Genomic DNA, 27,717 nt, shown 5'->3' on the forward strand with positions numbered 1-27,717 from the left:
TGAAAAGAAATGAAAATGAGTTGTGAAATTAACTCTTTAATGTCCGTCTTGAATATGCTTGTTGTTGAACTCTTTATGAACTCTTGACAAAAATGAACTATTGAAATTTTGAAGGACTTTTTTTCTTTGAAGGAGAAAAAATGGACACTTGACAATCTTGAATGTTGTCACCAAGGACTATGTTACAAATGTATACATATATGAATTGCCTTATAATGGTCAATTAGGGGCTGGAGTGTTGAAGCCATTTTGCATATTTGCCTTGATTCATAATTATGTTGAGACATCATGCATTTTCTGTTGTGAATTATGCTGATCATGTGTTGGAATGTCCTTTGTTGAGGTTCATTTTAAATGTGTTATTATATTACTTCTGCGGAGCACTACTGGAACGTGACTTACAACAGCGCTGGATTTTCGTATCAGCTGTGGATTTCTGGTTTTCAGCGGCTTCTATAAGATATTCTACCAGACCAATAGGTGTCGCTGATATGGCAAGCCGTTTTAGCTTTAATTCATTTCTAGAGGATATCGCAAATACAATTCTAACTAGTTATAATTCAAGCGTTTTCCTCATTCCAATGGGACCTTTCATTTTTGATATCAAGAATTGAATGTCAACTAGTTAAAATAGGAATTCTTGATATCAAGAATTGTATGTTAACTAGTTAAAATTGGACATTCTAATTAAAACTAGTTAAAATTATATTATTGATATCAAGAATTCTAATTTTAACTAATTAAAATTGAATTAATGATAATTGGAATTTTAACTAGGTCGGATTCCAAATCCCATTGAAATGAATGAGAAAAACGTTCTAAATCTGACTAGTTAAAATAATTTCCGATATCAAGAATTGGAATTTTAAATAGTTCAAATTTAATTTCCGATATCAATAATATCCATTTTAACTAGTTAAAATCGAATTTATGATATCTGATATCAAGAATTTGCATTCTAACTAGTTAGAATGTGAATTTGCGATATCCTCAAGAAATGAATTAAAGCTAAAACGGAGTGTAGCACAGTGGGTAAGGAACTGGACTTGTAACCAAAAGGTTGCAGGTTAGATTCCCGGGTAGGACACTGCCGTTGTACCCTTGAGCAAGATACTTAACCGAAATTGCTTCAGTATATATCCAGCCGTATACATGGATACAATGTAAAATGCTATGTAAAAGTTGTGTAAGTCGCTCTGGATAAGAGCGTCTGCTAAATGCCTGGAATGTAATGTAATGTAAAACGGCTTGCCATAGAACTGTCTATTTGCAACCCGTTACAATTGCACATTTAGAGCTGCCACTCTCCTCTGAGCATTCTTGGCAAACATTTTACGGACCACTGCAAGACTCTGGATCTCCCGTGGTCATCAGAATTTATCATGACTGATTCACCACTTGCCGCCATTTGCGTTTGGCATTTAATGTAGCCTAATAACTTCATTGCATAGAAAAGTCATTAGATTGCATAGAAATACATGCCATCAAATTGGATTATATTTTAACTCCTACCCATAACATATTGGCACATGCTAGCAGAAAGAGATATGGATATAGACATAATTTCATCGGTCACATTAATTGCCTTCAGTATTCCATTCACAGGAGTGAAACCAACAAAGAACAGTTAAGGGAACAGTCGCTATAGGTTTATGTTTAACGCTTGATAACAGGCCAAATTGTTAAGGCAATTTTATGATTTTACTCGAAGGATGCTTCGACTGCAATGCGCAGCGTTGCGCTCTACTGACGGGTGGACGGTTCTCCAGCGGGCCACCGTCCGCACTCCTTTCTCTGTCCCAGGTGGTGCTGTTGAGTTTGTAGCAGGAAGTTGGAATGTAGGGAGAGCCGGAAGAGGATCTGTTAGGAGTAAAAACAGCAGTGTTTTCTAAGTGCAGAGCTTCTGTCGACGCTATTTTATTGTTATTATTTTTAACTGAACTTCACCGGAACAGAATTTGCAGATAAAGTAAGTGGATTTGATCACTGGCACACATAAGAAACCACGATGGAGTTCGCTTCTCCGTAGAAAATTCCGTTGAACAGGCAGAGAATCCTGGAAGGGAATGAGCGAGAGTGGGGTTGGGATATGGAGCAGGAAATGTGTAGATGAACGTCTTTATTCGTTTCGTGTGTGTGAATTTTTTTATAGCTCTTCTGAATTAGTCTGTCTTTCTGTGAAAGGAGGCCTGATGGCTACAGTTTGTGACCTTTCTCATAATGTTCTGCTGGACGTGTGGTGGGTTGTAGCTAGCAAACTATTGGGAAACCAGCATTCTGTGGCAGGTTAAGCGTTTGGACGATTAAAAAAATGTTCGATGCGATTTTATTAATGCGGTTGTTGCCTTACTTATGATATGGAATCAATACCTGCATGGTCGCCAAATTTCAAATTAGATTTTCATATCTGTGTCTGATTTATCCATCGTTGATGCCCTAGTTATACCACTTTCATAAGAGACATTATTTTTTTATTGAGTGACGTGAAATAGGACCACAAAAGTATTACTAATAGCTACGTTTAAACTATTTCATTGAACTTGATATGAGACTCCATTTTTCATATTGCTTGCTTAGCTGCTATCACTTGCTCGCTTGCTTTTTAAGTGGGCATCAACCCCACAATATTGCTTTTTGTTCTGTCTTGAAGCAGAAGTATTTTGAATCCTATAGCTGAGACAATAGATACTACAAAACTTAAGAACATGTTTATTTTGGATCCGGTGTTACGCTGGTTTAGCTGTAATGGTGTTTCCAAGGTTGTAGCGCACTAATCGGCTTTCTCCGTGGGACAAAAAGTGGAGAGTAGTTGTAACAGGGTGTGGTGTTTGGCAACTATTTGGCGGAAGGTGTTCAAATCCCCTACCACTGACCTTTTGGTAAACAAAACGGCGTTAAGGTACTGTAGAGGGAGCAGTGGACAAAAGTTTCACTTACTCATGGCCACGTAGAAACTATTACAGGCCGGTCATTGGAGACAGATGCTGCTTTTTTGGATCTGGCTGAGTCAGGCCATTCGCCCATGTTTCAGTCGGGAGCCTGCATGTCCGAAGCACCCCTACCTGCTTTTCCGGGGCAGAAAATCATTTTATCTGTGAAAAGGATCAAAGTTAACGGCACTTTTATTACATTCTGTTTTCACGTAGGCCTACTGCTCAGATTTCTACTTTTTAAACATATCCCTGTGCGTAATACTGTTCATACCATAGTTTGGCTATGCAGTATTGCCGATAAATGTTGAGATACTAGTATTATAATTTTACGCAAATTATTGTCTTTGGTAAAAAACAAAAAAAATATATAATTATGAACGCATTTTTGGTTATTATAAAGTATATTATTGGTCCCGAATTTGACACATTTTATTGTAGCCATTTATTTATTTATTTATTTACAGAGAAGAATTGTGGACCTATCTAATTGTTTTGTATGTGATACAGTATCCATGCGTACACGGCAAAACAGGACACTTGTGTGTGGTTATTTAAGATGTAGCCGTGTGTATTTCTGAACGAAAGTTCCGTTTTAACACGGGTCCTTCAGATGTGGCGAGCAGCGGCCGGCCAGCCCGTCTCTGTCGACGTTCCCGACGGTGGAGACGACTGGGAGACGGATCCAGACTTTGAGGTAAGAAACAACTTCACACCAAGCCTTAGAAAGAGAAATAACCTCTTTACTAATGCAGGAGGGTTAACTGAAATTATTGATTTTTATAGCACAGTTCATACAAATAAATTCTTCCCAATGTACTTTACATATGCAACATTAACACACTTGAGATAGGGTTCTTTGCTGTCCTAACTGCAGATGTGGTAAGAAGCTATTTCTCTGAGACATGGTGCCTGTGACTTTTGTTTAGATTATATCTCTTTTATGACAATATAAAATATATACCCAATATTGGTTGAATTCACAGCTTGTTGATCAGTGGATGCTGAATGAAAAAGGAGACTATGGTAAGGAGTTGTCACTCAGTGGCCAAAAATGCCTGACAAAAACCGACAGGACCCTCTTGTGATATTGGTGAGAAGGTCTAACGGGCTCCATCTCCTTCCTCTTGAAATATTCTTTTTCCTCTCTCTGCAGAACGATGTAACAGAAAAGGAACAGCGCTGGGGTGCCAAGACTGTGGCGGGTTCTGGACATCAGGAACACATTAAGTGAGTAATCGCTGTAATGCATCAGGAACACATTGACTGATTAATCACTGTAATGCATCAATCAATCAATCAATCAATCAATTTTTATTTGTATATCTCGCTTTTAAAAAAGGAGCTTTGTCACAAAGCAGCTTTACAGAGAACCGGCCCCCAAAGAGCAAGCCTAGGGCAACAGTGGCATGGAAAAACATTAGGAACACATTGAGTGAGTAATCGCTCAAATGAATCAGGAATGCATTGAGTGAATAATCACAGTTTTGCCCCCCAGTGTTGCCAGTGCCTGCAGTGCACTTTGTGCGTCCTCTTTAATGCCCCATGCTGTAACCCTGCACCCCACAGTACAACCTGTCTGGGCAGAGTGTCTCCAATCCACACTCCGTGAACTTTCTCTTCTTTGTTTTGTGGTCTGACGTCTTCATTGTCCCAAACAATTGAATGGAATGAGAAACTGATTTATATGCATATCAAAATTCACACTGGGCATTCCATTAACTGTTTATGATTAATTATGGGAGTTAACAGGGTGTGATACGAGGTTCATGAACATATGCTGTAAAAGGCCGGGGTGGTCTAAATGCTCCGCTGTGTCCTCCTCAGGTGCTCTAAATGCCCCGCTGTGTCCTCCTCAGGTGCTCTAAATGCCCCGCTGTGTCCTCCTCAGGCACTCTGAATGCCCCGCTGTGTCCTCCTCAGGCAGTCTAAATGCCCCACTCTGTCCTCCTCAGGCAGTCTAAATTACCCCGCTGTGTCCTCCTCAGCACTCTAAATGCCCCGCTGTGTCCTCCTCAGCCAGTCTAAATGCCGCGCTGTGTCCTCCTCAGGCACTCTAAATGCCCCGCTGTGCCCTCCTCAGGCACTCTAAATGCCCCGCTGTGTCCTCCTCAGGCAGTTTAAATGTCTACTGTGCCCTCCTCAGGTGCTCTAAATGCCCCGCTGTGTCCTCCTCACGTGCTCTAAATGCCCGCTGTGTCCTCCTCAGGCCAGGAGCTCTAAATGCCCCGCTGTGTCCTCCTCAGGTGCTCTAAATGCCCCGCTGTGTCCTCCTCAGGCCAGGAGCTCTAAATGCCCCGCTGTGTCCTCCTCAGGTGCTCTAAATGCCCCGCTGTGTCCTCCTCAGGCAGTCTAAATGCCTACTGTGCCCTCCTCAGGAGCTCTAAATGTCCCCCTGTGCCCTCCTCAGGTGCTCTAAATGCCCCGCTGTGTCCTCCTCAGGCAGTCTAAATGCCTACTGTGCCCTCCTCAGGAGCTCTAAATGCCCCGCTGTGCTCTCCTCAGGTGCTCTAAATGCCCCGCTGTGCCCTCCTCAGGCAGTCTAAATGCCCGCTGTGTCCTCCTCAGGCCAGGAGCTCTAAATGCCCCGCTGTGTCCTCCTCAGGTGCTCTAAATGCCCCGCTGTGTCCTCCTCAGGCCAGAAGCTCTAAATGCCCCGCTGTGTCCTCCTCAGGTGCTCTAAATGCCTACTGTGCCCTCCTCAGGAGCTCTAAATGCCCCGCTGTGCCCTCCTCAGGTGCTCTAAATGCCCCGCTGTGTCCTCCTCAGGCCAGAAGCTCTAAATGCCCCGCTGTGTCCTCCTCAGGCCAGAAGCTCTAAATGCCCCGCTGTGTCCTCCTCAGGTGCTCTAAATGCCTACTGTGCCCTCCTCAGGAGCTCTAAATGCCCCGCTGTGCCCTCCTCAGGTGCTCTAAATGCCCCGCTGTGTCCTCCTCAGGCAGTCTAAATGCCCCGCTGTGTCCTCCTCAGGTGCTCTAAATGCCCCGCTGTGTCCTCCTCAGGCAGTCTAAATGCCTACTGTGCCCTCCTCAGGTGCTCTAAATGCCCCGTTGTGTCCTCCTCAGGTGCTCTAAATGCCCGCTGTGTCCTCCTCAGGCAGTCTAAATGCCCCGCTGTGTCCTCCTCAGGCAGTCTAAATGCCTACTGTGCCCTCCTCAGGCCAGGAGCTCTAAATGCCCTGCTGTGCCCTCCTCAGGAGCTCTAAATGCCCCGCTGTGTCCTCCTCAGGCAGTCTAAATGCCCCGCTGTGTCCTCCTCAGGCAGTCTAAATGCCTACTGTGCCCTCCTCAGGCCAGGAGCTCTAAATGCCCTGCTGTGCCTTCCTCAGGAGCTCTAAATGCCCCGCTGTGTCCTCCTCAGGCAGTCTAAATGCCCCGCTGTGTCCTCCTCAGGCAGTCTAAATGCCTACTGTGCCCTCCTCAGGTGCTCTAAATGCCCCGCTGTGCCCTCCTCAGGTGCTCTAAATGCCCCGCTGTGTCCTCCTCAGGCAGTCTAAATGCCCCGCTGTGTCCTCCTCAGGGCAGGAGCTCTAAATGCCCCGCTGTGTCCTCCTCAGGCAGTCTAAATGCCCCGCTGTGTCCTCCTCAGGCAGTCTAAATGCCTACTGTGCCCTCCTCAGGTGCTCTAAATGCCCCGCTGTGTCCTCCTCAGGGCAGGAGCTCTAAATGCCTGCTGTGCCCTCCTCAGGAGCTCTAAATGCCCCGCTGTGTCCTCCTCAGGCCAGAAGCTCTAAATGCCCCGCTGTGTCCTCCTCAGGCAGTCTAAATGCCTACTGTGCCCTCCTCAGGAGCTCTAAATGCCCCGCTGTGTCCTCTTCAGGTGCTCTAAATGCCCGTTGTGTCCTCCTCAGGCCAGGAGCTCTAAATGCCCCGCTGTGCCCTCCTCAGGAGCTCTAAATGCCCCGCTGTGCCCTCCTCAGGTGCTCTAAATGCCCCGCTGTGTCCTCCTCAGGCAGTCTAAATGCCCCGCTGTGTCCTCCTCAGGTGCTCTAAATGCCCCGTTGTGTCCTCCTCAGGTGCTCTAAATGCCCGCTGTGTCCTCCTCAGGCAGTCTAAATGCCCCGCTGTGTCCTCCTCAGGCAGTCTAAATGCCTACTGTGCCCTCCTCAGGCCAGGAGCTCTAAATGCCCTGCTGTGCCCTCCTCAGGAGCTCTAAATGCCCCGCTGTGTCCTCCTCAGGCAGTCTAAATGCCCCGCTGTGTCCTCCTCAGGCAGTCTAAATGCCTACTGTGCCCTCCTCAGGTGCTCTAAATGCCCCGCTGTGCCCTCCTCAGGTGCTCTAAATGCCCCGCTGTGTCCTCCTCAGGCAGTCTAAATGCCCCGCTGTGTCCTCCTCAGGGCAGGAGCTCTAAATGCCCCGCTGTGTCCTCCTCAGGCAGTCTAAATGCCCCGCTGTGTCCTCCTCAGGCAGTCTAAATGCCTACTGTGCCCTCCTCAGGTGCTCTAAATGCCCCGCTGTGTCCTCCTCAGGGCAGGAGCTCTAAATGCCCCGCTGTGTCCTCCTCAGGCAGTCTAAATGCCCCGCTGTGTCCTCCTCAGGCAGTCTAAATGCCTACTGTGCCCTCCTCAGGAGCTCTAAATGCCCCGCTGTGTCCTCCTCAGGCCAGAAGCTCTAAATGCCCCGCTGTGTCCTCCTCAGGTGCTCTAAATGCCCCGCTGTGTCCTCCTCAGGCAGTCTAAATGCCTACTGTGCCCTCCTCAGGAGCTCTAAATGCCCCGCTGTGTCCTCTTCAGGTGCTCTAAATGCCCGTTGTGTCCTCCTCAGGCCAGGAGCTCTAAATGCCCCGCTGTGTCCTCCTCAGGTGCTCTAAATGCCCCGCTGTGCCCTCTTCAGGTGCTCTAAATGCCCCGCTGTGCCCTCCTCAGGTGCTCTAAATGCCCTGCTGTGTCTTCCTCAGGCAGTCTAAATGCCTACTGTGCCCTCCTCAGGTGCTCTAAATGCCCCGCTGTGTCCTCCTCAGGTGCTCTAAATGCCCGCTGTGCCCTCCTCAGGCCAGGAGCTCTAAATGCCCTGCTGTGCCCTCCTCAGGAGCTCTAAATGCCCCGCCGTGTCCTCCTCAGGCAGTCTAAATGCCCCGCTGTGTCCTCCTCAGGCAGTCTAAATGCCTACTGTGCCCTCCTCAGGTGCTGTAAATGCCCCGCTGTGCCCTCCTCAGGTGCTCTAAATGCCCCGCTGTGTCCTCCTCAGGCAGTCTAAATGCCCCGCTGTGTCCTCCTCAGGGCAGGAGCTCTAAATGCCCCGCTGTGTCCTCCTCAGGCAGTCTAAATGCCCCGCTGTGTCCTCCTCAGGCAGTCTAAATGCCTACTGTGCCCTCCTCAGGTGCTCTAAATGCCCCGCTGTGTCCTCCTCAGGGCAGGAGCTCTAAATGCCCCGCTGTGTCCTCCTCAGGCAGTCTAAATGCCCCGCTGTGTCCTCCTCAGGCAGTCTAAATGCCTACTGTGCCCTCCTCAGGAGCTCTTAATGCCTCGCTGTGTCCTCCTCAGGCAGTCTAAATGCCCCGCTGTGTCCTCCTCAGGCAGTCTAAATGCCTACTGTGCCCTCCTCAGGTGCTCTAAATGCCCCGCTGTGTCCTCCTCAGGTGCTCTAAATTCCCGCTGTGTCCTCCTCAGGGCAGGAGCTCTAAATGCCCCGCTGTGCCCTCCTCAGGCAGTCTAAATGCCCCGCTGTGTCCTCCTCAGGCAGTCTGAATGCCTACTGTGCCCTCCTTAGGTGCTCTAAATGCCCCGCTGTGTCCTCCTCAGGGCAGGAGCTCTAAATGCCCCGCTGTGTCCTCCTCAGGCCAGAAGCTCTAAATGCCCCGCTGTGTCCTCCTCAGGCAGTCTAAATGCCTACTGTGCCCTCCTCAGGTGCTCTAAATGCCCCGCTGTGTCCTCCTCAGGCAGTCTAAATGCCCCGCTGTGTCCTCCTCAGGTGCTCTAAATGCCCTGCTGCGTCCTCCTCAGGCACTCTAAATGCCCTGGTTGTCCTACTCAGGCCCAGTGCTGTAAATGCTCTGATGCATGTCTAAAATGAGATTAACCTGCTCTTCCTCAGCATCCACACACTACGTGAGAACGTCTCTACTGAGCACAGCCACCTGAAGCAGCAGGAGCTGGAGACCATGCCCAAGGCCTCCCATGGGTACGGGGGCAAGTTCGGCGTGCAGCAGGACCGTATGGACAAGGTAAGAAAAGGATGAACACTGTTCCAGAGCCTTCCACATATGCAGATGTGGACAAATGATCAATGGTGATTGTGGATGCCTTGTGGCAGTACTGCATGGAGATCATAAGACAGGGCTATTCAGTTACAAATTCAATTGGGCCAGATTTTAAAACCAGGAAATGTAGGTGTGCCAGACATTTTCAGCAGCCTATTTAAGTGTGTGTGTATGCGAGAGTGTGTGCATGAGTGAGTGTGTGTATGAGAGTGTGTGTGTGTGTGTTAGGGGTGTGCAGAGACCTCATTATCTGTGTCTATCTGTTCAACCAACAAAATTATCTGTATCTGTATTGGATAGAAGACTGGAAGTGGGCGTGGTTTATAAGTCACGTTAAATTGGACAAATGTTGTATTTTTTAACCTAATATTCATTGGCAATGCAATTGTTGTGCCTTCAAAGCATCAAATTGATTGAATATTGGCATATAATTAATTATGAAATATATTTCCACATCCTCATACTGTACTTTTCATCTCTCTCTCTTTTTTTATTTTTTAACTAAACTAAGTTTTATGAGCTGTCTGAACCCCAACACCCCCCCCTTTAACTGGGGGACATTGAACAATCAGAAACTGGAAAAAATGTTTTATAAACCGAAATATTCAGTTTTTCAGTAAAGATATATAGAAACATATCCTTCAGTTGAAGGGAATAATCTTAAATTCCAATGATGCTGCGTTCGCGCTTCTTGATGTGTTAACGTTACTGCAGTTCTACTTTACAACAGTAATTACTTAACAGTAATAGCCTACATTAACTTTTTCTTGCCTGTTTTTATTTTTTATTTTTTTATTTTTTCCCCTACTGAATTAAGTTTGGATAGACTGCAAACCATCAGATGTCCTCATATTTTCCCTTGGTGGCAACTGTTACCATGAATGGATTTCGTGTTCATTATAGCCAAGACCTATGACTGATACATATATCATGTTACATATTAAACGGATGAATATTGACTGAAATACAAGAAATTTCAATATTTCGACTGGGTTTTTTTTTTTTTGAATGGAGGAAATTAACACATACAGCTAAAAACTGCACGTTCTAAGCTTCATTTTGATGTATAGGTTGCGGGGGTTTGAAAGAAATCCAGCTGCCACACCAGGCTTGTATCTCGCTAGCTCCTGCACCTCCTCCTCGATGCGAGAGTTTCCTTAAGTGATAACCCGGAACCTGCTATCCCGCTGCCTGCTGTGCGCTGACTCGGTGGGGGCGACTACAGAATATAGCAATCGCTTTTCAATAATGTGTAGTAAATGAGGCGACTAGTTAATGAAATCAAAGTCCTATGTTGCAGACAGAATGGGCATTTTTATCTAGTGGCCATCCACAATGATATGAATCGATGTGAATAAACATAATGGCTGACGCACAGAATTTAATTATTAAATGTTTTGCAGTGCAGTGGCTCAATGTTTGTTGGTGTGTGTAACTGGTGCCCCCCTCTAACGTTAGATAGGTTAGATAGAGGCTATGAGAACATGACATGGAGCTGACTTTTTTTTTTTCCCCCCCCGAATCCGAATAATAACGAGCAACTTCGGGTAGAAGAAATATCTGTTTCCATCGCATTATTCGTGCTTTCCCGAATATCGTATTCGGATTCGGATACTTCCCTAGTGTGTGTGCATGAGAGAGTGTGTGCATGAGTGTTTGCATGAGTGTGCATGAGTGTGTGCGAGTTTGCATGAGTGTTTGCACGAGACTTGTGTTTGTGTGTGTGTGTATATGTCTGCATGAGTGTGTGTTTGTGTGTCCATGAGAGTGTGTGTGTGTGCACGAGAGAGCTGGTGTGTATGTGTGTGTATTCATGGGCGCGGCTTTCTGCCTGCCTGTCAGCGATCCATGGGGGCGGGGCTTTCTGCCAGCCTGTCAGCACTCCACGGGGGCGGGGCTTTCTTCCTGCCTGTCAGCGCTCCACGGGGGCGCGGCTTTCTGCCTGCCTGTCAGCGCTCCATGGGGGCGGGGCTTTCTGCCAGCCTGTCAGCGCTCCACGGGGGCGGGGCTTTCTGCCAGCCTGTCAGCGCTCCCCGGGGTCAGGGCTTTCTGCCTTCCTGTCAGCGCTCCACGGGGGCGGGGCTTTCTGCCTGCCTGTCAGAGCTCCATGGGGGCGGGGCTTTCTGCCTGGGGAGAACTGTGAATGTGATGAGGCAGCAGCAGCCGAATGAGGCAGAGAAAGAGCTGCAGTCTAATAGTCCAGCCCAGGTCAGCCGTATTAAAGGGTTACTGCACGACTCTGCACTTCTGTGGCAACGACACTGACCTGGGAGACTTTGTACACGTCATTTGCAGACTCTTATTTTTATAAATGTTTTCTCTCCCCCCTCCCAGTCTGCTGTGGGCCACGAGTACCAGAGCAAACTGTCCAAGCACTGCTCCCAGACGGACACGTCCAAAGGCTTCGGAGGCAAGTTTGGAGTGCAGGCAGACCGTGTGGACCAGGTACAGTCTTGCTCGCCTGGATGGGACCTTCACAGAATGTGCACTGAATGTGTTCTTAATGTGTCCACATGTTATTTACATCTGTGCCTGTCAGTCGGCTTTGAATCTGGCCTGGTAAAATGTTAAACCGTAAAAACTACTAGCAGTATTTATACAGCCAGAACCATCTGCACATGGTGTGCAAGTATAGTGGTTTTATACTACAATATTAAATGGATTTTATGCATCTGGTTAGCCAACTGAACTCTCCTTCCTGTTGCCCTGCAGTCTGCGGTTGGATTTGAGTACGCTGGAAAGACGGAGAAACATGCTTCACAGAAAGGTGCTGTACTCTGTTTAGCAGAAAAAAAAGTTAACTTCTAGAACCACTCAGTCTTTTTCTACCATCGGTATTGTACTCTCAACTGAAATGGAGCTGTAGGTTGACAAACATGCTTGCATTTAATGCCTTGTCAAATGGTAATGGATCATAAGCGATTCCTGCTCCCTAGTTCACTGTCCTGCTGATTGGCTCATACAGCAGATGCATGCCACGCATTTTTAAAGTTGTTCGGTTACTGCTTTTGTTGTAAATGTTCTTTCCTCAAATGGTAAGCCGCTTGATTTTTTCCCCCTGCTTTTAATTAATTTGAAGGCTTACTGAATAGATGTTTTGAGGATCGCTAAAGCTGGCGGTATACTCAGTAAGAAGAAAGAACTTCAGGATTGAGAACCACCGGCGAACATGTCCACAAACACCGTTGTCGGTATACTCAATGAGAACACTGCACTGTTTAATGTAGGGCTGCCCCCGACCAAAGATTTCCCTGGTCGACTAGTAGTCGTTAGACCATGCCATTAGTTGACTAGTCGTCGCACGTTTATGATATTAATTTAATTATTGAAATATATATTTTTTGGGGCATCAGAAAATGGTTTGAGTTCCAGGGCTGAGAAAGAATGTTATAAGTAACATTGTTAATACTATGCTAAAAATAAATTTTACAAGCGCACGCACAAAAGCGAGCCGCCTGTTAACGACAATGCTAACGGCAAAAGCGGTGATGATTCTGAATGTGTCGGAACAACCAACAAGGAGACTGAACATTTTGGTAATTTATTTCAACACAGTATAACATCACACAACTTATGAACTTGTAACACCAACACAATAACTTACAAAAACAGCCTTTTGTTAAAAAACTAAATTGAATGAATATTTTCGTTTCTTTTTAAAATATAGTACAGCAAACTGAAACACTTGAAAGAGAAATATCAGTGCAAAAATAAACAGACCTACAGAGAAGTAGCCTCAACATGGAATGAAAACTTTCAGTTTTTTCTTAGGTCAGGATGCAAACAAAAATGTAATGTTAACACATTTAACGGCAGCAATGTTGCAGTGTATGATTCGTTCCATGTTTATGGCCCTGACTTTGAAATGGCTATCAAGTCAGATAAATAGAGTACATGGTCGTAGCCCTAACTTCGGCGTCATTTGTGGTATAGACGGCCGTGCAGAAGATGACAGCGTTTTCAATTTGTTCTACTACCACGTTAAGCGCACGCATGCTTTGTATGGCGAATGGACGTCCGCCAGTAAACCGGACTCCAGGGACCGAACTAAAGCTACGAGCCTGAGAGTAAAAAACACCTACCTTGCAAACACATCATGCAGAGTTTGCAAGTCGCCTTCTTGGGGTCCATGCGCGAAATGATTCCACATGTTGGATGATTTCCTGCCCGACATAGTTTAATAACTTTTTAATGACAAGGCGCAGCTCCCGAATGGAGTTTGAGGGTTTAAAATTTATTATTATTATTTTTTTTTACCTGCGACTAACCGACCAATGAAAACTTGGTCGACTAAGACTCTTCTCATCGACTAACGGTTTGGTCGAATATTAGGGGGCAGCCCTAGTTTAATGTCACTCCATGCCGCTGGGGGGCGCAGAATAATTACAAGGCAGCTATTAACCGGGGCTGGAATCTCGCCCAGACCTCCGTCTCAGGGCTACGCCATGGATGAGAAGGGCTACGCGAGATCACAACACAAAACAACAATGGCGGTGGTGATAGAGGCACAAATGCGACAGATTCAGAGAGAGGAGTTTAAAGTGGCTTTAGTTTATCTAGGTATGCAAAAGAAGAAAAAAAGGCGAAGGAGATGGTAAGTTCGCCCTCTACCGCAGTACAGTACAGGCAGTGAATGAGCCAGAAAGTTGAAGTCTGCCCGCTGAACTCTCAACCGTGACTTAACCAACCATGTGATATTTGGACCAATAGCTGAGAGGGGGAGGTCGGAGAACAAGAAAGACATTTTCTAAAAGTTCTCCCTGGAGGCTGTCGCGTGTTTTTGTCCTTCAGTTGTTCCCATTGCGTCTTTTTGCTCAAATGGTTCTGCTTCTTACTAAGTAAACCGCCTACTTAATGCACCAGTGTTAAATCTGCAGCTGTTTGAGTGAGTTTGCTGACTGCTCGTATTCTCACCTGCTACACCATCCGTTTTGTGTTCGTGCCTGAATATTATGTTATGGTTAAATGTTCCTTTGCTCCTCCCATGTGATGTGCAGTGTGGACTGCAGATCTACCCATGGGGCTTTGCTGCAGTAGCCATGCTTGCCTGATGTGCTGTCACTCTTTAATCACGTAGACTATGCTACGGGGTTTGGGGGCCGGTACGGGGTGCAAGCAGACCGGGTTGACCAGAGTGCAGTAGGCTTCGATTACCAGGGCAAAACAGAAAAACATGAGTCCCAGAAAGGTTTGTCTGCCCCCTCCACCCCCCCACCCCCCACCCGCCCCTACCCTGCTTCCAACTTTAATTTCAACGCTGATTCTAGCTTTCATAAGTGCTCTTTTGTTTTTATCTGTGTTTGACTATTGCTGCCTGTGCAGTAGCCCTGGCTTCTGTTGGTTAGCCGGTGCCGGATTTTAATGGTGATTTCAACGTTGTGTGGAAATGAGGCTGTCAACGTCAAAGGAGCCTCCAGAATGTCATGGTTATTAGGGCTGTCCATTATCTACTATTTCAGTGTCAAAGCAGAGGCTTTATCTCAGCTGTTTGGCCCAGAAGACTTGCATATCACTTACTGATAATTAGAAATAACTACCATCTTTTATCGTCTTTACTGATTAATTATATCTTTGTAATTACTGTGGATTGTGAAATGCAGCCATCGCTCATTAGTAATATGCCGTAGATCACCTGTGTAACATTGCCTGTTGAGTGTAACATACTGTAGATTACCTGTGTATTGCTGCCTAAGTGCAACATGCTGTAGATTACCTGTGTAGTGTTGCCTGGTGAGTGTAACATAATGTAGATTACCAGTGTAGCATTGCCTGTTAAGTGTAAGGTACTGTAGATCACCTGTGTAGCATTGCCTGTTAAGTGTAACGTACTGTAGATCACCTGTGTAGCATTGCCTGTTGAGTGTAACATACTGTAGATCACCTGTGTATTGCTGCCTGAGTGTAACGTGCTGTCGATCACCTGTGTAGCATTGCCTGGTGAGTGTAACATGCTTCTGCTGTGGGCTTGTCAGATTATGCCAAAGGCTTTGGGGGAAAGTTCGGTGTGGAAACGGACAAGGTGGACAAGAGCGCGGTGGGCTTTGAGTACCAGGGGAAAACGGAAAAGCATGAGTCTCAGAAAGGTGGGTCACCCTAACCCTTCTGCTCGAAAGCACCCCGTCCGGCTCTCAGCCGTGCTGTCGCTCCATTTGGTGTTTGGGTTACGGCCGTTTGAACATGTAGGGCCATCTGAATATGCATTCAAGTATTGGAGGGTACAGACTGCAATCTGTATCTCTCTGTCCTGCCCGAACAAGTTATGTAGGGGAGGAACCTTTGCTAAACATTCCAAAATATTCCCGGATCACTGAAGATGTTTTAAGACTCCTAGTGGAGCAGTCCATTTTTTTGTACAAGCCTTTATACCGTAAGGTTTCTTTTGGGAATAGCAAAAGCTGACATTGTTAGATTGTATTTAGAACGTTGTTCTTGCATTACCCACGATGCTGTGGAGAAGTTTTCTTTCTGGCTTGGTCACATGATCTTTCTACACTTAAACTCATTGTGTTGTAGTGCCTTATCAGTTAGTCGGTTGCCTCATGACAGTTGCTCACGAAGACGGAAAAGCATGGCTTAATGCTACATTGGCATTTATTCAAATAATAAATAACATGGAAAAGGAAGAAATATGTGCTTTTAGTTAATAAACTTTATCATCTTTTGTTACTGAACATACTGCCTGTGCATTGTATTTGACTGGAATTTCTGTCATAGTAATGTGGTGAAAGGTGTCTTTATGTTAAGACTGTATTCTTACCCAGTGTGTGTTTTTGGGTATTTCAGATTACGTGAAGGGCTTTGGGGGGAAGTTTGGAGTTCAGACTGACCGGCAGGACAAATCAGCCATGGGCTGGGACCACCAGGAGAAACTCCAGCTCCACGAGTCCCAGAAAGGTACCCATTGCTGACGGTCTGTCCAAAACTTCAGGCTCCCAGCAGGGAGGGTGTTTTTAGTGGTTAATCGGCTCTGGGGCCCCTGGTGTTCAGCGCTGTTTGCTCAACATTCTCTCCTGCTGTCAGCTGTCCTAGTACAGATGCCTTCCCATAGCTTATACCTCTGGATGACACTTTCTACGGCCTGGGAAATCATTACTTACTGATTTATTCAGGAAAAATAAAGGAGTAGAATCTTACTGCTCTGAGAGTTACAGGGTCAAACTCTTACTGCTCTGAGAGTTACAGGGTCAGACTCTTACTGCTCTGAGAGTTACAGGGTCAGACTCTTACTGCTCTGAGAGTTACAGGGTCAGACCCTTACTGCTCTGAGAGATGCAGGGTCAGACTCTTACTGCTCTGCCTTTGCTTTAATCTACAGTGAGCACCATAATTCATTGGACAGTGACACGTTTTTTGTTATTTTGGTTCTGTACACTAGCACTTTGCGTTTGAAAGGATACAATGACAATGAGGTTGAAGTGCAGACTGTCAGCTTTAATTTGAGGGTATTTACATCCATATCGGATGAACAGTTTAAAAATGACAGCACCTTTTGTACATGGTCCCCCCATTTTAAGGTACTACAAGTATTTGTTGAATTGGCTTCACAGATGTGTTTCGTTTGGCAGGTGTATTCATTTGTGTCGTTAGTGAATGCAGAAGAGAGCTGTTGATGTCTAGTCTTGATTCTAGACTTTGCAATTGCCTTTGAAGATTGTTGTTGGGATGTGACAACATGAGGAAGACAGCAGTGTCGGTGCAAATTAAGCTGGCCGTCATAAGGCTCAGAAATGAATCAATCAGAAACATTGCATAAACCCTGGGCATGCCCAAGTCAACAGTTTGGTTCATCATTACAAGAAAAAAAACAACTGGTGAACTCAATTATGTCAAAAGACCCGGTAGACCAAGGAAGACCACTGTAGTGGATGACTGGAGAATACTCTCTATGGTGAAGAAAACCCCCCTGACAACAGCCCAACAGATCAAAAACACTCTCCTGGATGCAGGTGTAGATGTGTCAAAGTCTACCATACATAGAAGACTACACCAGTAGGACAGTAGGACTACAGAGGGTACACTACAAGATGCAAACCACTGATAAGCCTGAAGAACAAAAAGGTGAGATTACAGGTTGCTAAAAAGCACCTAAAAGAGCCTCAAGAGTTCTGGAACAAAGTCTTGTGGACAGATGAGACAAACATTAACATGTACCAGAGTGATGGAAAGAGGAAAGTGTGGTGAAAAAAAGGAAATGCCCGTGATCCAAAGCATACCACCTCATCCGTGAAACATGGTGGAGGGGGTGTTATGGCTTAGACCTGTATGGCTGCCAGTGGAACTGTCTCACTTGTCTTCATCGATGATGTGACTGCAGACAGAATTAGAACAATGAATTCTGAAGTCTACAGAAATATTTTATCTGCTCAGATAAAACCAAATGCCTCCAAACTCATTGGATGGCACTTCACCATGCAACAAGACAATGACCCGAAACATACTGCTAGAGCAACAAAGGGGTTTTTAACAGCCAAAAAGTGGAAAATCCTTGACTGGACGAGTCAGTCATCACCAGATCTGAATCTAACTGAACATGCATTTTACATGCTGAAGAGGAGACTGAAGGCAAAAAGTCCCCGAAACAAGCAGGAACTGAAGATGGCTGCAGTACAGGCCTGGCAGAGCATCACCAGGGAAGATACCCAGAGTCTGATGATGTCTGTGCGTTTCAGACTTCAAGCAGTCATTGCATGCAAAGGATATGTGACCAAATATTAAAAATAATTACTTTATTCTACATTGTGTTGAACTGTCCAATATTTTTTGATGCCCGAAAATTTCTAAACGGTTCATCCGATATGTATGAAAATACCCTCAAATTAAAGCTGACAGTCTGCACAACCTCATTGTCATTGTATCCTTTCAAATGCAAAGTGCTAGAGTACAGAACCAAAATGACAAAAAATGTGTCACTGTCCAATGAATTATGGTGCTCACTGTATATATTTGTTAAAATTATTTAAAGTGCTTCATTGGCATGACGAAATTTGCATTTATATTGCCAAAGCATTACAAGGAACATATTAAACATCAGATGACAAACAATAATAACAGAATAATGTGATGATGTATAAATGTATACACGTACATACTGTTCTGTAGTCGTGGTTCCTGGTGGAGGTGAGCCTTTGCTTTGTTGGCAGGAAGTTGCTGGTGGAATGGAGAGCTACACAGGAATGCTATTCAATGCTCTCCTCATGCTGTCTGTTTAACCCTGAGTTTGTGTCCTGTTGTCTTTGTTTTTCGACATTCTCCCCCCCCTCCCTGTGTCCCTCATGGACTCTTTCAGATTATAAGCGGGGTTTCGGAGGGAAGTACGGGGTAGAGTTGGAGAAGCAGGACAAATGTGCACTTGGCTTTGAGTACAAGGAGAAACTGGCAAAGCACGAGTCACAACAAGGCACTGTCTCTTCAGCTACAGTCCAGACCTGCTGCTCTCTCCAGCACAGACCAGCAAAGGGCCCGCTCCCCACCATGTCCCTCCAGCACAGACCAGCATAGGGCCCGCTCCTCACCATGTCCCTCCAGCACAGACTAGCTTCCCACCATGTCCCTCCAGCACAGACCAGCTTCCCACCATGTCCCTCCAGCACAGGCCAGCATAGGGCCCGCTCCCCACCATGTCCCTCCAGCACAGACCAGCATAGGGCCCGCTCCCCACCATGTCCCTCCAGCACAGACCGGCTCCCCACCATGTCCCGCCAGCACAGACTAGCTTCCCACCATGTCCCTCCAGCACAGACCGGCTCCCCACCATGTCCCTCCAGCACAGACCGGCTCCCCACCATGTCCCTCCAGCACAGACCGGCTCCCCACCATGTCCCTCCAGCACAGACCGGCTCCCCACCATGTCCCTCCAGCACAGACCGGCTCCCCACCATGTCCCTCCAGCACAGACCGGCTCCCCACTATGTCCCTTCAGCACAGACCGGCTCCCCACCATGTCCCTTCAGCACAGACCGGCTCCCCACCATGTCCCTCCAGCACAGACCGGCTCCCCACCATGTCCCTCCAGCACAGACCGGCTCCCCACCATGTCCCTCCAGCACAGACCAGCATAGGGCCCGCTCCCCTCCATGTCCCTCCAGTTTCGAAATTGGCGTATATTCAAATGCTGAATGTTATATGCCATGCATAGATTTTAAAATGAAATTTTATCCAGTGCTGTGTCTGTGACACCATTGAATTTTGGCATTAGTTCACTCATTTGGTGGAGGAGAGTAGAAATGGGCCAAGCTGTGCTGGGGTGGGCGGCAGATTTGGAATTCTTCCTCTTCTGTGTGTATGTTACTGTCTGTTCTCCTCTCCTGTTTCTCTCGGATCTGTCTTTATGAATGTGATCACGCTCCGCTTGATTTGGGCTCCCATCTGCTCTTGGGCCTCCATGCAGCAGTGTCGCCTGCATGCGTGCGCAGTTGCTGAGCCGCAGCTTACTACCTGTGTGGCTTCTGCTGCAGCGCTTGAGCCAAAATGGTGCCACTAGCCATTCATTAGATTTCAGGAAATGTTCATCTTCAGGTTTCTTTTTTTGGCTCATCTGTCGGCTCATAGAGATTCTGCATGAGTTGCTTCATCTTTCTTAACCTCTCATTTTCAGTGAATGTAGCTGATTTTTATCTTGTAGTCATTATATTTATAGTAATTACTGGTGGACTTTTGTGCTGTTTCAGACTACGCCAAAGGCTTTGGTGGGAAATTTGGCGTCCAGCAGGACCGAATGGACAAGGTATCTTTCAATCTGCATATTTCATTTAGTTCCAGTTGAAAATTCAGTTAAAGCCGCAAGTGGCGTTGGGAGGGGTCCAAGCATTGGCGCTATTGCGCCCCCTATGGAGCGTTTTATAAATGATTTTGTCCTCATGATAATATACCTTCACCGAACATATCTACTGAATATCATATCTACTGAATATCAGATTATAAAAAATATTGATGACTTGCGGCCAATTTTGTGCTAAGAGACCCTGTCGGATTACTTAGTTGCATCGCCATGAATGTGTCCTAGCCGCTTGCTGTAAAGGCCTTTACTTTTGTTTTAACACTTAGATGGCATATCGTAACACTTAGATGGCCCGGCATGTATGTAGAGCTGCAGCGCTTCCATGCCACAACTAAAAAGGGCATCAGACTAGTGTTGTCACGATACCAAAATTTTGACTTTGATACCGATACCAGGTTTAGTATCACGATACTCGATACTGAAACGATACTTGAAACTTAAACGATACTGATTTGATACTCGGTACCTAACGATACTGAAATTACCTTAATAGTTCAGAAACATAATGTCCACAAGGGTTGACCTGATTTTTGAATTCACGGTTTATTAACAACCTGGTTTATTAACAACTTTTAAGTTGAAGCCTGTTCAACATATTAATAAGCATAGGCCTATAGTGTTACAACACTAAACAAAAGAAAAATATATTAAATATATTTCAAAAATTAAACAATTGTAAACTAAATAATCTTTAGTGCTTGGACCCCTAACAAGCCTTTTTCATACATGCATATGTTGGTGTTATTCATAAACATTAATGTAATGTAAAATTACAGATTTTCCTGGAAGTGGATACATTTATTACAATTCAGTTGACAGGAGAAAATTCAATTTTGTCAAGGAAATACATGAGTTCATATAGTTTTTAGAGACAAAGCACTGTTGGTCCAGCCTATGAGATTCATTCAGTCGTCATATGGAAAACTTCCAACTATAGCCAAGTTTTGGTTAGGGAGTCCATTCCAAAACTGACCATGGTGGCCAGTTAAACATAAATAGAGGTTCTTTAATCCCTTAATGTACTTAACTATTGCAGCTGCTGTCCATACCCTTTTACTTGCAGTCTGACAGATACATTGTATGGGGTGAAACCACATACTATTACATACATTGACTATTGAATGTACTCACTTGGTGAACTATATCAAAACATTACATTTTATATATTTGCTTATATAATTCTTTATTTAAGTCAATATTTTAACATGATCCTTCACTATGTTTTTCCTGTGCATGCTGTCTTATTTTTTTATTTTCTTTTCAGAGTGCTGGCACTTTTGAAGAAGTTGAAAAGCCAACCCCCGCCTATCAAAAAACTAAACCTGTTGAAGCAGGTTAGTTTTACGATAAAATGTTAAAAATGTCCTGACAGTAATGGGATTGTATCCAGTGATCACTTTTCTCCAGGCACAGAATGATTTTCTGTGCTCCAGCAATGACCTTTTATGGTTTGTTGGACTATGTTAGTTAAGAACTTTCCATGAAGGAAATGAACAAACTAACACCACAGTTTATATTCCCCTTTCCATAGGCACTGGATTAATGATTAATTGTGGTTAATAATGGTTCGTTTTGACCCTCGTAGTATGCTCCTGGTACATTGAACACAGACAGATTCAATTAATTCTGCACAGTTGAGAATTGCACGTAAAAACATCAATAGATCAACATTTACAGCTAATGAACCCTCCACTGTGGTATTGTGCTGAGACCAGCAGTAAGGGTGAATCATTTTTCAGCAAGACCAGAGAGCAATGGGCGATGGGTAGATGTCAGCCTCAATCTGATCTGCTTATATGGCAGTATGCACTGTGGATCCACTTTACAGCCTTGCCTATGTGGGAGTATGCACTGTAGGTCCGCCCTACTGATCTGCTTATGTGGGAGTATGCGCTGTAGGTCCGCCCTACTGATCTGCTTATGTGGGAGTATGCGCTGTAGGTCCGCCCTACTGATCTGCTTATGTGGGAGTATCCACTGAAAAAGTTGCCTGACACAATTTTCCAACCCTGATGCACTTCAGAAGGTGCAGAACACAAGTCCCTTGAGGCTGTAAGCAAGTCTGCTCCCTTGACAACACTCTCTCTGGACTCAATTCTAAGATTTGACAGAAGCTGTTCTTTTGAACTTTCAACTGCAATTATTTGCAGAAGAAAACCACTGCAATTGCAGTTATGGGTCATTCTGAGTGTCAGGTGTGTGTGCTGTTGTGGGGTCCACAGTAGTCATTCTGAGTGTCAGGTGTGTGTGCTGTTGTGGGGTCCACAGTAGTCATTCTGAATGTCAGGTGTGTGTGCTGTTGTGGGGTCCACAGTAGTCATTCAGATTGTCAGGTGTGTGTGCTGTTGTGAGGTCCACAGTAGTCATTCAGAGTGTCAGGTGTGTGTGTTGTTGTGGGCTCCACAGTTGGCAGCAGCACGGGGAGCATCAAGGCACGCTTTGAGAACATCGCCAAACAGAAGGAGGAGGAGGACCGCAAGCGGGCGGAGGAGGAGAGGCTGCGCCGCCAGGCCAAGGAGAGGGAGGAGCAGGAGGCGGCCCGCAGGAAGACTGAGGTATGAGAGAGGGAGAGAGAGAGAGGGGGAAGGAGGGGCAGAGAGAGAGAGGGAAGAAGGGAGGGAGGGAGGGGCAGAGAGAAAGAGAGAGGGAGGGGGGAAGGGTTCCCCCCTCACCAGGATCCAGTTCCCCCTGCGCACTCATCCCCTCACCAGGGTCCCGTTCCCCCTGCGCTCTCGTCCCCTCACCAGGGTCCCATTCCCCCTGCGCACTCGTCCCCTCACCAGGGTCCCGTTCCCCCTGCGCACTCGTCCCCTCACCAGGATCCCGTTCCCCCTGCGCACTCATCCCCTCACTAGGATCCAGTCCCCCCCTGCGCACTCGTCCCCTCACCAGGGTCCTGTTCCCCCTCGCTCTGTTCCCCCTGTGCACTTCTCCCCTCACTCTGTTCCCCCTGTGCACTTGTCCCCTCACTCTATTCCCCCTGTGCTCTCGTCCCCTCACTCTGTTCCCCCTGTGCACTTCTCCCCTCACTCTGTTCCCCCTGTGCACTTGTCCCCTCACTCTATTCCCCCTGTGCTCTCGTCCCCTCACTCTGTTCCCCCTGTGCTCTCGTCCCCTCACTCTGTTCCCCCTGTGCACTTGTCCCCTCCCAAGAGTCCTGTTCCTCGTGCACTCGTATGTGCGCATGTTATTGCCTGCATCTGTGTGCATGTGTGTGTGCATGTGATTGCTTGTGTGTGTGTGCGTGCATGTACGAGTGCATGCGTGTGTGTGTGCGTGTGATTGCCTGTGCATGTGTGTGCGTGTGCGTGCGATTGCCTGTGTGTGCGTGTGCGTGCGATTGGCTGTGTGTGCGTGTGCGTGCGATTGGCTGTGTGTGCGTGTGCGTGTGATTGCCGGTGCATGTGTGTGCGTGTGCGTGCGATTGCCTGTGTGTGCGTGTGCGTGAGATTGCCTGTGGGTGCCTTTGCGTGCGATTGCCTGTGTGTGCGTGTGCGTGCGTGCGCGTGATTGCCTGCGTCTGTGCGTACGTGTGTGCGTGCGTTTGCCTGTGTGTGCGTGTGCGTGCGTTTGCCTGTGTATGTGCGTGCGATTGCCTGTGTGTGCGTGTGCGTGCGTTTGCCTGTGTATGTGCGTGCATATGCGTAAGCATGTTTCTCGGTGTGCTTCTCACAGGAGCAGGCCAAAGCCAGTGTGCGCATGTTATTGCCTGCATCTGTGTGCATGTGTGTGTGCATGTGATTGCTTGTGTGTGTGTGCGTGCATGTACGAGTGCATGCGTGTGTGTGTGCGTGTGATTGCCTGTGCATGTGTGTGCGTGTGATTGCCGGTGCATGTGTGTGCGTGTGCGTGCGATTGCCTGTGTGTGCGTGTGCGTGCGATTGCCTGTGGGTGCCTTTGCGTGCGATTGCCTGTGTGTGCGTGTGCGTGCGTGCGCGTGATTGCCTGCGTCTGTGCGTACGTGTGTGCGTGCGTTTGCCTGTGTGTGCGTGTGCGTGCGTTTGCCTGTGTATGTGCGTGCGATTGCCTGTGTGTGCGTGTGCGTGCGTTTGCCTGTGTATGTGCGTGCATATGCGTAAGCATGTTTCTCGGTGTGCTTCTCACAGGAGCAGGCCAAAGCCAGGCCCCCCTCCCCAGACCCCAGCCCTGCACTGGCTGCAGAGTCCCAGCAGCAGGATATGCCCACCAGCCACCAGTATGAGGTGAGCTCCGAACTTCCTGGCAGTATCTCGCAACCCTGCATCTGTACTAAAGAAGCCTGGTCAGTGCACTGGTCTTGAGCCACAGGTCTGACTGAAGCTTTACGTTCCAAGCTGTGTCTCCCAACATTCAGGGTTTCGATCAGGCTCCACCGTAAACAGGCTCCGTCCGTCCAGTCTTTTCCAAAGGGCTGGTTTGGGTGCAGGTTTTTGTTCTAGTCCAGCAGCAAGATCACTGATCTTAGTGCGATTTTGATGAAAGACAGTGATTAATCAGTTAAAAGTTGAATCAGGTGTTTGTGCTGGGATAAATCAAAAACATGCACCCAACCGTAGCGGGTTCATGCAGAACTGCTTGGCGGGTTGATTCTGAGCGGTGCAGCGGGTTGATTCTGAACGGTGCAGTGGGATGATTCTGAGAGGGGCAGAGGGATGATTCTGAATGGGGAAGAGGGGTGATTCTGAGCGGTGCAGAGGGGTGATTCTGAACGGTGCAGAGGGGTGATTCTGAGTGGGGCAGAGGGGTGATTCTGAGTGGGGAAGAGGGGTGATTCTGAGTGGGGAAGAGGGGTGATTCTGAGCGGTGCAGTGGGATGATTCTGAATGGGGAAGAGGGGTGATTCTGAGCGGTGCAGAGGGGTGATTCTGAACGGTGCAGAGGGGTGATTCTGAGTGGGGCAGAGGGGTGATTCTGAGCGGTGCAGCGGGGTGATTCTGAACGGTGCAGCGGGGTGATTCTGAACGGGGCAGAGGGGTGATTCTGAACGGGGCAGAGGGGTGATTCTGAACGGGGCAGAGGGGTGATTCTGACGGGGCAGAGGGGTGATTCTGACGGGGCAGAGGGGTGATTCTGACGGGGCAGAGGGGTGATTCTGACGGGGCAGAGGGGTGATTCTGAGCGGTGCAGCGGGTTGATTCTAAACGGGGCAGAGGGTTGATACTGAGCGGTGCATGCTTTTTTCCACAGGACGCTGGCGCCTACGAGACCACGGTTGAGAACGGGTCCCATGCGCACCAGCCGGAGCCCAGCGGCCCTGAGGAGCCGCGGGAGGAGCCGCAGGAGGAGCCGCTCTACCAGGACCCTGATGAGGAGGCCCCCGACCGTGCAGGTGGGGCTGTGGGTGCACTGTTCCCAAGGCAACGCGGTCACCTCACCCGGCATCATGTTGCACGTGGCTGTTGCTGACTTGTCTCGGCTTTGGTCCTGCAGGCTCTGCAGCCTTTTTTCCGTTTTTCTGTATTCATTTTTTAAAATTTGTTTAATTCTGTTTTTAGCTAGATTTACCACGTGCTATTGGTCAACCCCCCTACATTATTTGAAGTTATCTGTTATTTGTGGGCCGATAAGCTGTTTTCATGATTAGGTTAACTATAGATAGATAAACTATTTTCAGATTGGCTTGTGCATGGGAGTACATCCAGCTATAATTTGACTCGTACAATTTAATTTAAAAATTATTTTTAATGCGTACGCCCCTGTCTTCGTGTGCAAAGATACATCACATAATTTAAATTAAATTAATAAAAATATTTTGCCAGATCTTTTTTTTCCTTTAGCTAGCTATAAACTGCATTAGATATGGTACCTTTTGATGTTAGTGCCCTTTATGGATGTATTAATCTCCAGAGTTAGTTTGTGCCTTGAAACTATTTAAACTTTTAAAAAGAATGTTATTAATGTTTTTGTGTCCAGAGGGCCAGGCCTATGCAGAGTATGGGGAAGATTTGGGGGTGACGGCTGTGGCTCTCTATGATTACCAAGCAGGTGAGTTCTGGCCTGTACGCCTACCTCTGTGTGATTTCCCACCCCCTGCCCCCGCTGAAGCTACAGATTCTGCAGTATGAAAATTTCACTTATAATCATCCCCAAAACACTGCAATTACTCTCTTAAGTGCTTTCTGATATAAAAAAAGGTTTTACACTTAATTAGATTAAATTAGGTAAATAAAGTCTATGCTTTTTGATCCTACATCTGTATTTCAAATAAAGATATATTAAAATAGAACTTCTGCACACAAGAAGGGAAAAAATGAGGGAATGACAGCCATTTTATGTGAAGAAAAGGACTCGTTTGAGGTCTGTAACCTCAAACTGCTGTAAAATAAACCACGGCTGATGTGCAGATATTAATGAATTGGTATTTAGAAATACTTCACCGGCCTCCTGTACACCCAGTTCTTAGATTAACTTAGCATATTCACCCACACTGATAACATCCTAATTGTCAAATATTTTGGTATAATGACTGCAGCTGTGGGTAACAGACCGCTTTAACTTACAACTGTTTTCATATCATGGTCATGGATAAGTTTTCATATCTTAGAACTGGGCCAACACAACTAAAATATTATTTCTACTGTTGGTTGCCTCGTCTTACTCCAGTACTACTGTTAGCCAATAGGCCTTCATTAACCTATCAATGAGAAATAATTAATTGACAAATTATTGATTGATTAGCTGTGTAATAAGCGGGATAATCCGGGACAAGAGGTAGTCAGCTGTCACGTTTTGCGTGGGGGTTCTTCACCCGCGCGGCGGACATTATTTCCCGATACCGGACCACCTCGTTGGGGATTATCCCGCTTATTACACGACTAACTTAAAAGATTACATTTTGTCAGAGGTTCTACAATTTAGTTCTACAATCGTGGGGCAACATAGCTCAGGAGGTAAGACCGATTGTCTGGCAGTCGGAGGGTTGCCGGTTCAAACCCCGCCCTGGGCATGTCGAAGTGTCCTTGAGCAAGACACCTAACCCCTAACTGCTCTGGCGAATGAGAGGCATCAATTGTAAAGCGCTTTGGATAAAAGCGCTATATAAATGCAGTCCATTTACCAGTAACAGTAGATACTTGGTGAATGTGCATCAATGCTGTTGAATATATAGCATGGGTATTAACAAGAAAACATTGCATTGTGAGATTCTTTGTGGGGTTAGGCTTTGAGCAGTGGTAACCAACCCTATTCTTGGACCACCCTGTCACTTTTTATTCCAGACCTAACAAAGCACACCTCATTAAACAGCTAAAGATCTTGTTGAGCTGCTAGTTGGTAGGGTCAGGTGTGCAGGATGAGGTTGCAGGTTCAGTTACCAGCTGGCACACAGCCTGTTATGTAATATCCAGCTCTTCAAATGGATTGTTTGTATAAAAAAATAAAAATAAAACAGTTGTGCATGTATGGGTTAGATGTAATCCAGATGTGCTGTAAAATGCTGATTTATTAAGTTGGCTCATGTGTTCCAGCTGGCGATGACGAGATCTCCTTCGACCCCGACGACATCATTACCAACATCGAGATGATTGACGAGGGTTGGTGGAGGGGCGTGTGCAAAGGGGCCTATGGGCTCTTCCCCGCAAACTATGTAGAGGTCCGGCAGTGAGCTGTTCTGCCCTCGAACCTGCCACCCTGCCTTGCTCACACACACACATACACACCCACCCACACACACACACACCCATTCACCCACACACACACCCGCACACATACACACCCAACCACACACAAACACACACATACACATACATACAAACACACACATACACACCCACATACACACCCACCCACCCGCACACACACACACACACACACACACACACATACACACACAT

The 27,717-nt window shown here is 46.7% G+C and overlaps 1 protein-coding gene across 3 annotated transcripts; it reads left to right on the forward strand.

The window, feature by feature from the left end:
- Positions 1 to 1,809: 1,809 nt before the first annotated feature.
- Positions 1,810 to 27,622, forward strand: LOC118215030 (src substrate protein p85-like). 3 transcript variants are annotated; one of them, XM_035395402.1, is made up of 17 exons: positions 1,810 to 1,969; positions 3,544 to 3,627; positions 4,087 to 4,160; positions 8,964 to 9,093; positions 11,464 to 11,574; positions 11,842 to 11,896; positions 14,207 to 14,317; positions 15,102 to 15,212; positions 15,913 to 16,023; positions 18,416 to 18,526; positions 19,797 to 19,852; positions 21,171 to 21,240; positions 22,313 to 22,461; positions 24,013 to 24,108; positions 25,073 to 25,214; positions 25,799 to 25,870; positions 27,352 to 27,622. In XM_035395402.1, the coding sequence occupies exons 2-17, from the start codon at positions 3,544 to 3,546 to the stop codon at positions 27,486 to 27,488; spliced, it is 1,620 nt and encodes a 539-aa protein (XP_035251293.1). In that variant the 5' UTR covers positions 1,810 to 1,969; the 3' UTR covers positions 27,489 to 27,622. The 3 variants fall into 3 exon arrangements, with proteins under 3 accessions (XP_035251293.1, XP_035251295.1, XP_035251294.1); XM_035395404.1 differs by lacking the exon at positions 14,207 to 14,317; XM_035395403.1 differs by lacking the exon at positions 18,416 to 18,526 and having other exon boundaries at positions 1,812 to 1,969.
- Positions 27,623 to 27,717: the final 95 nt, after the last annotated feature.

The sequence above is a fragment of the Anguilla anguilla genome, chromosome 16, assembly GCF_013347855.1.
Source record: "Anguilla anguilla isolate fAngAng1 chromosome 16, fAngAng1.pri, whole genome shotgun sequence".
Lineage (NCBI taxonomy): Eukaryota > Metazoa > Chordata > Actinopteri > Anguilliformes > Anguillidae > Anguilla > Anguilla anguilla.

Bases quoted from the DNA above. Each gene is read 5' to 3' on its own strand.
- LOC118215030 (XM_035395402.1), top strand. From the start codon at position 3,544: ATGTGGCGAGCAGCGGCCGGCCAGCCCGTCTCTGTCGACGTTCCCGAC. The intron at 14,318-15,101 runs GTTTGTCTGCCC...TGGGCTTGTCAG, and splicing joins AAAACATGAGTCCCAGAAAG to ATTATGCCAAAGGCTTTGGG. The intron at 18,527-19,796 runs GCACTGTCTCTT...GTGCTGTTTCAG, and splicing joins AAAGCACGAGTCACAACAAG to ACTACGCCAAAGGCTTTGGT.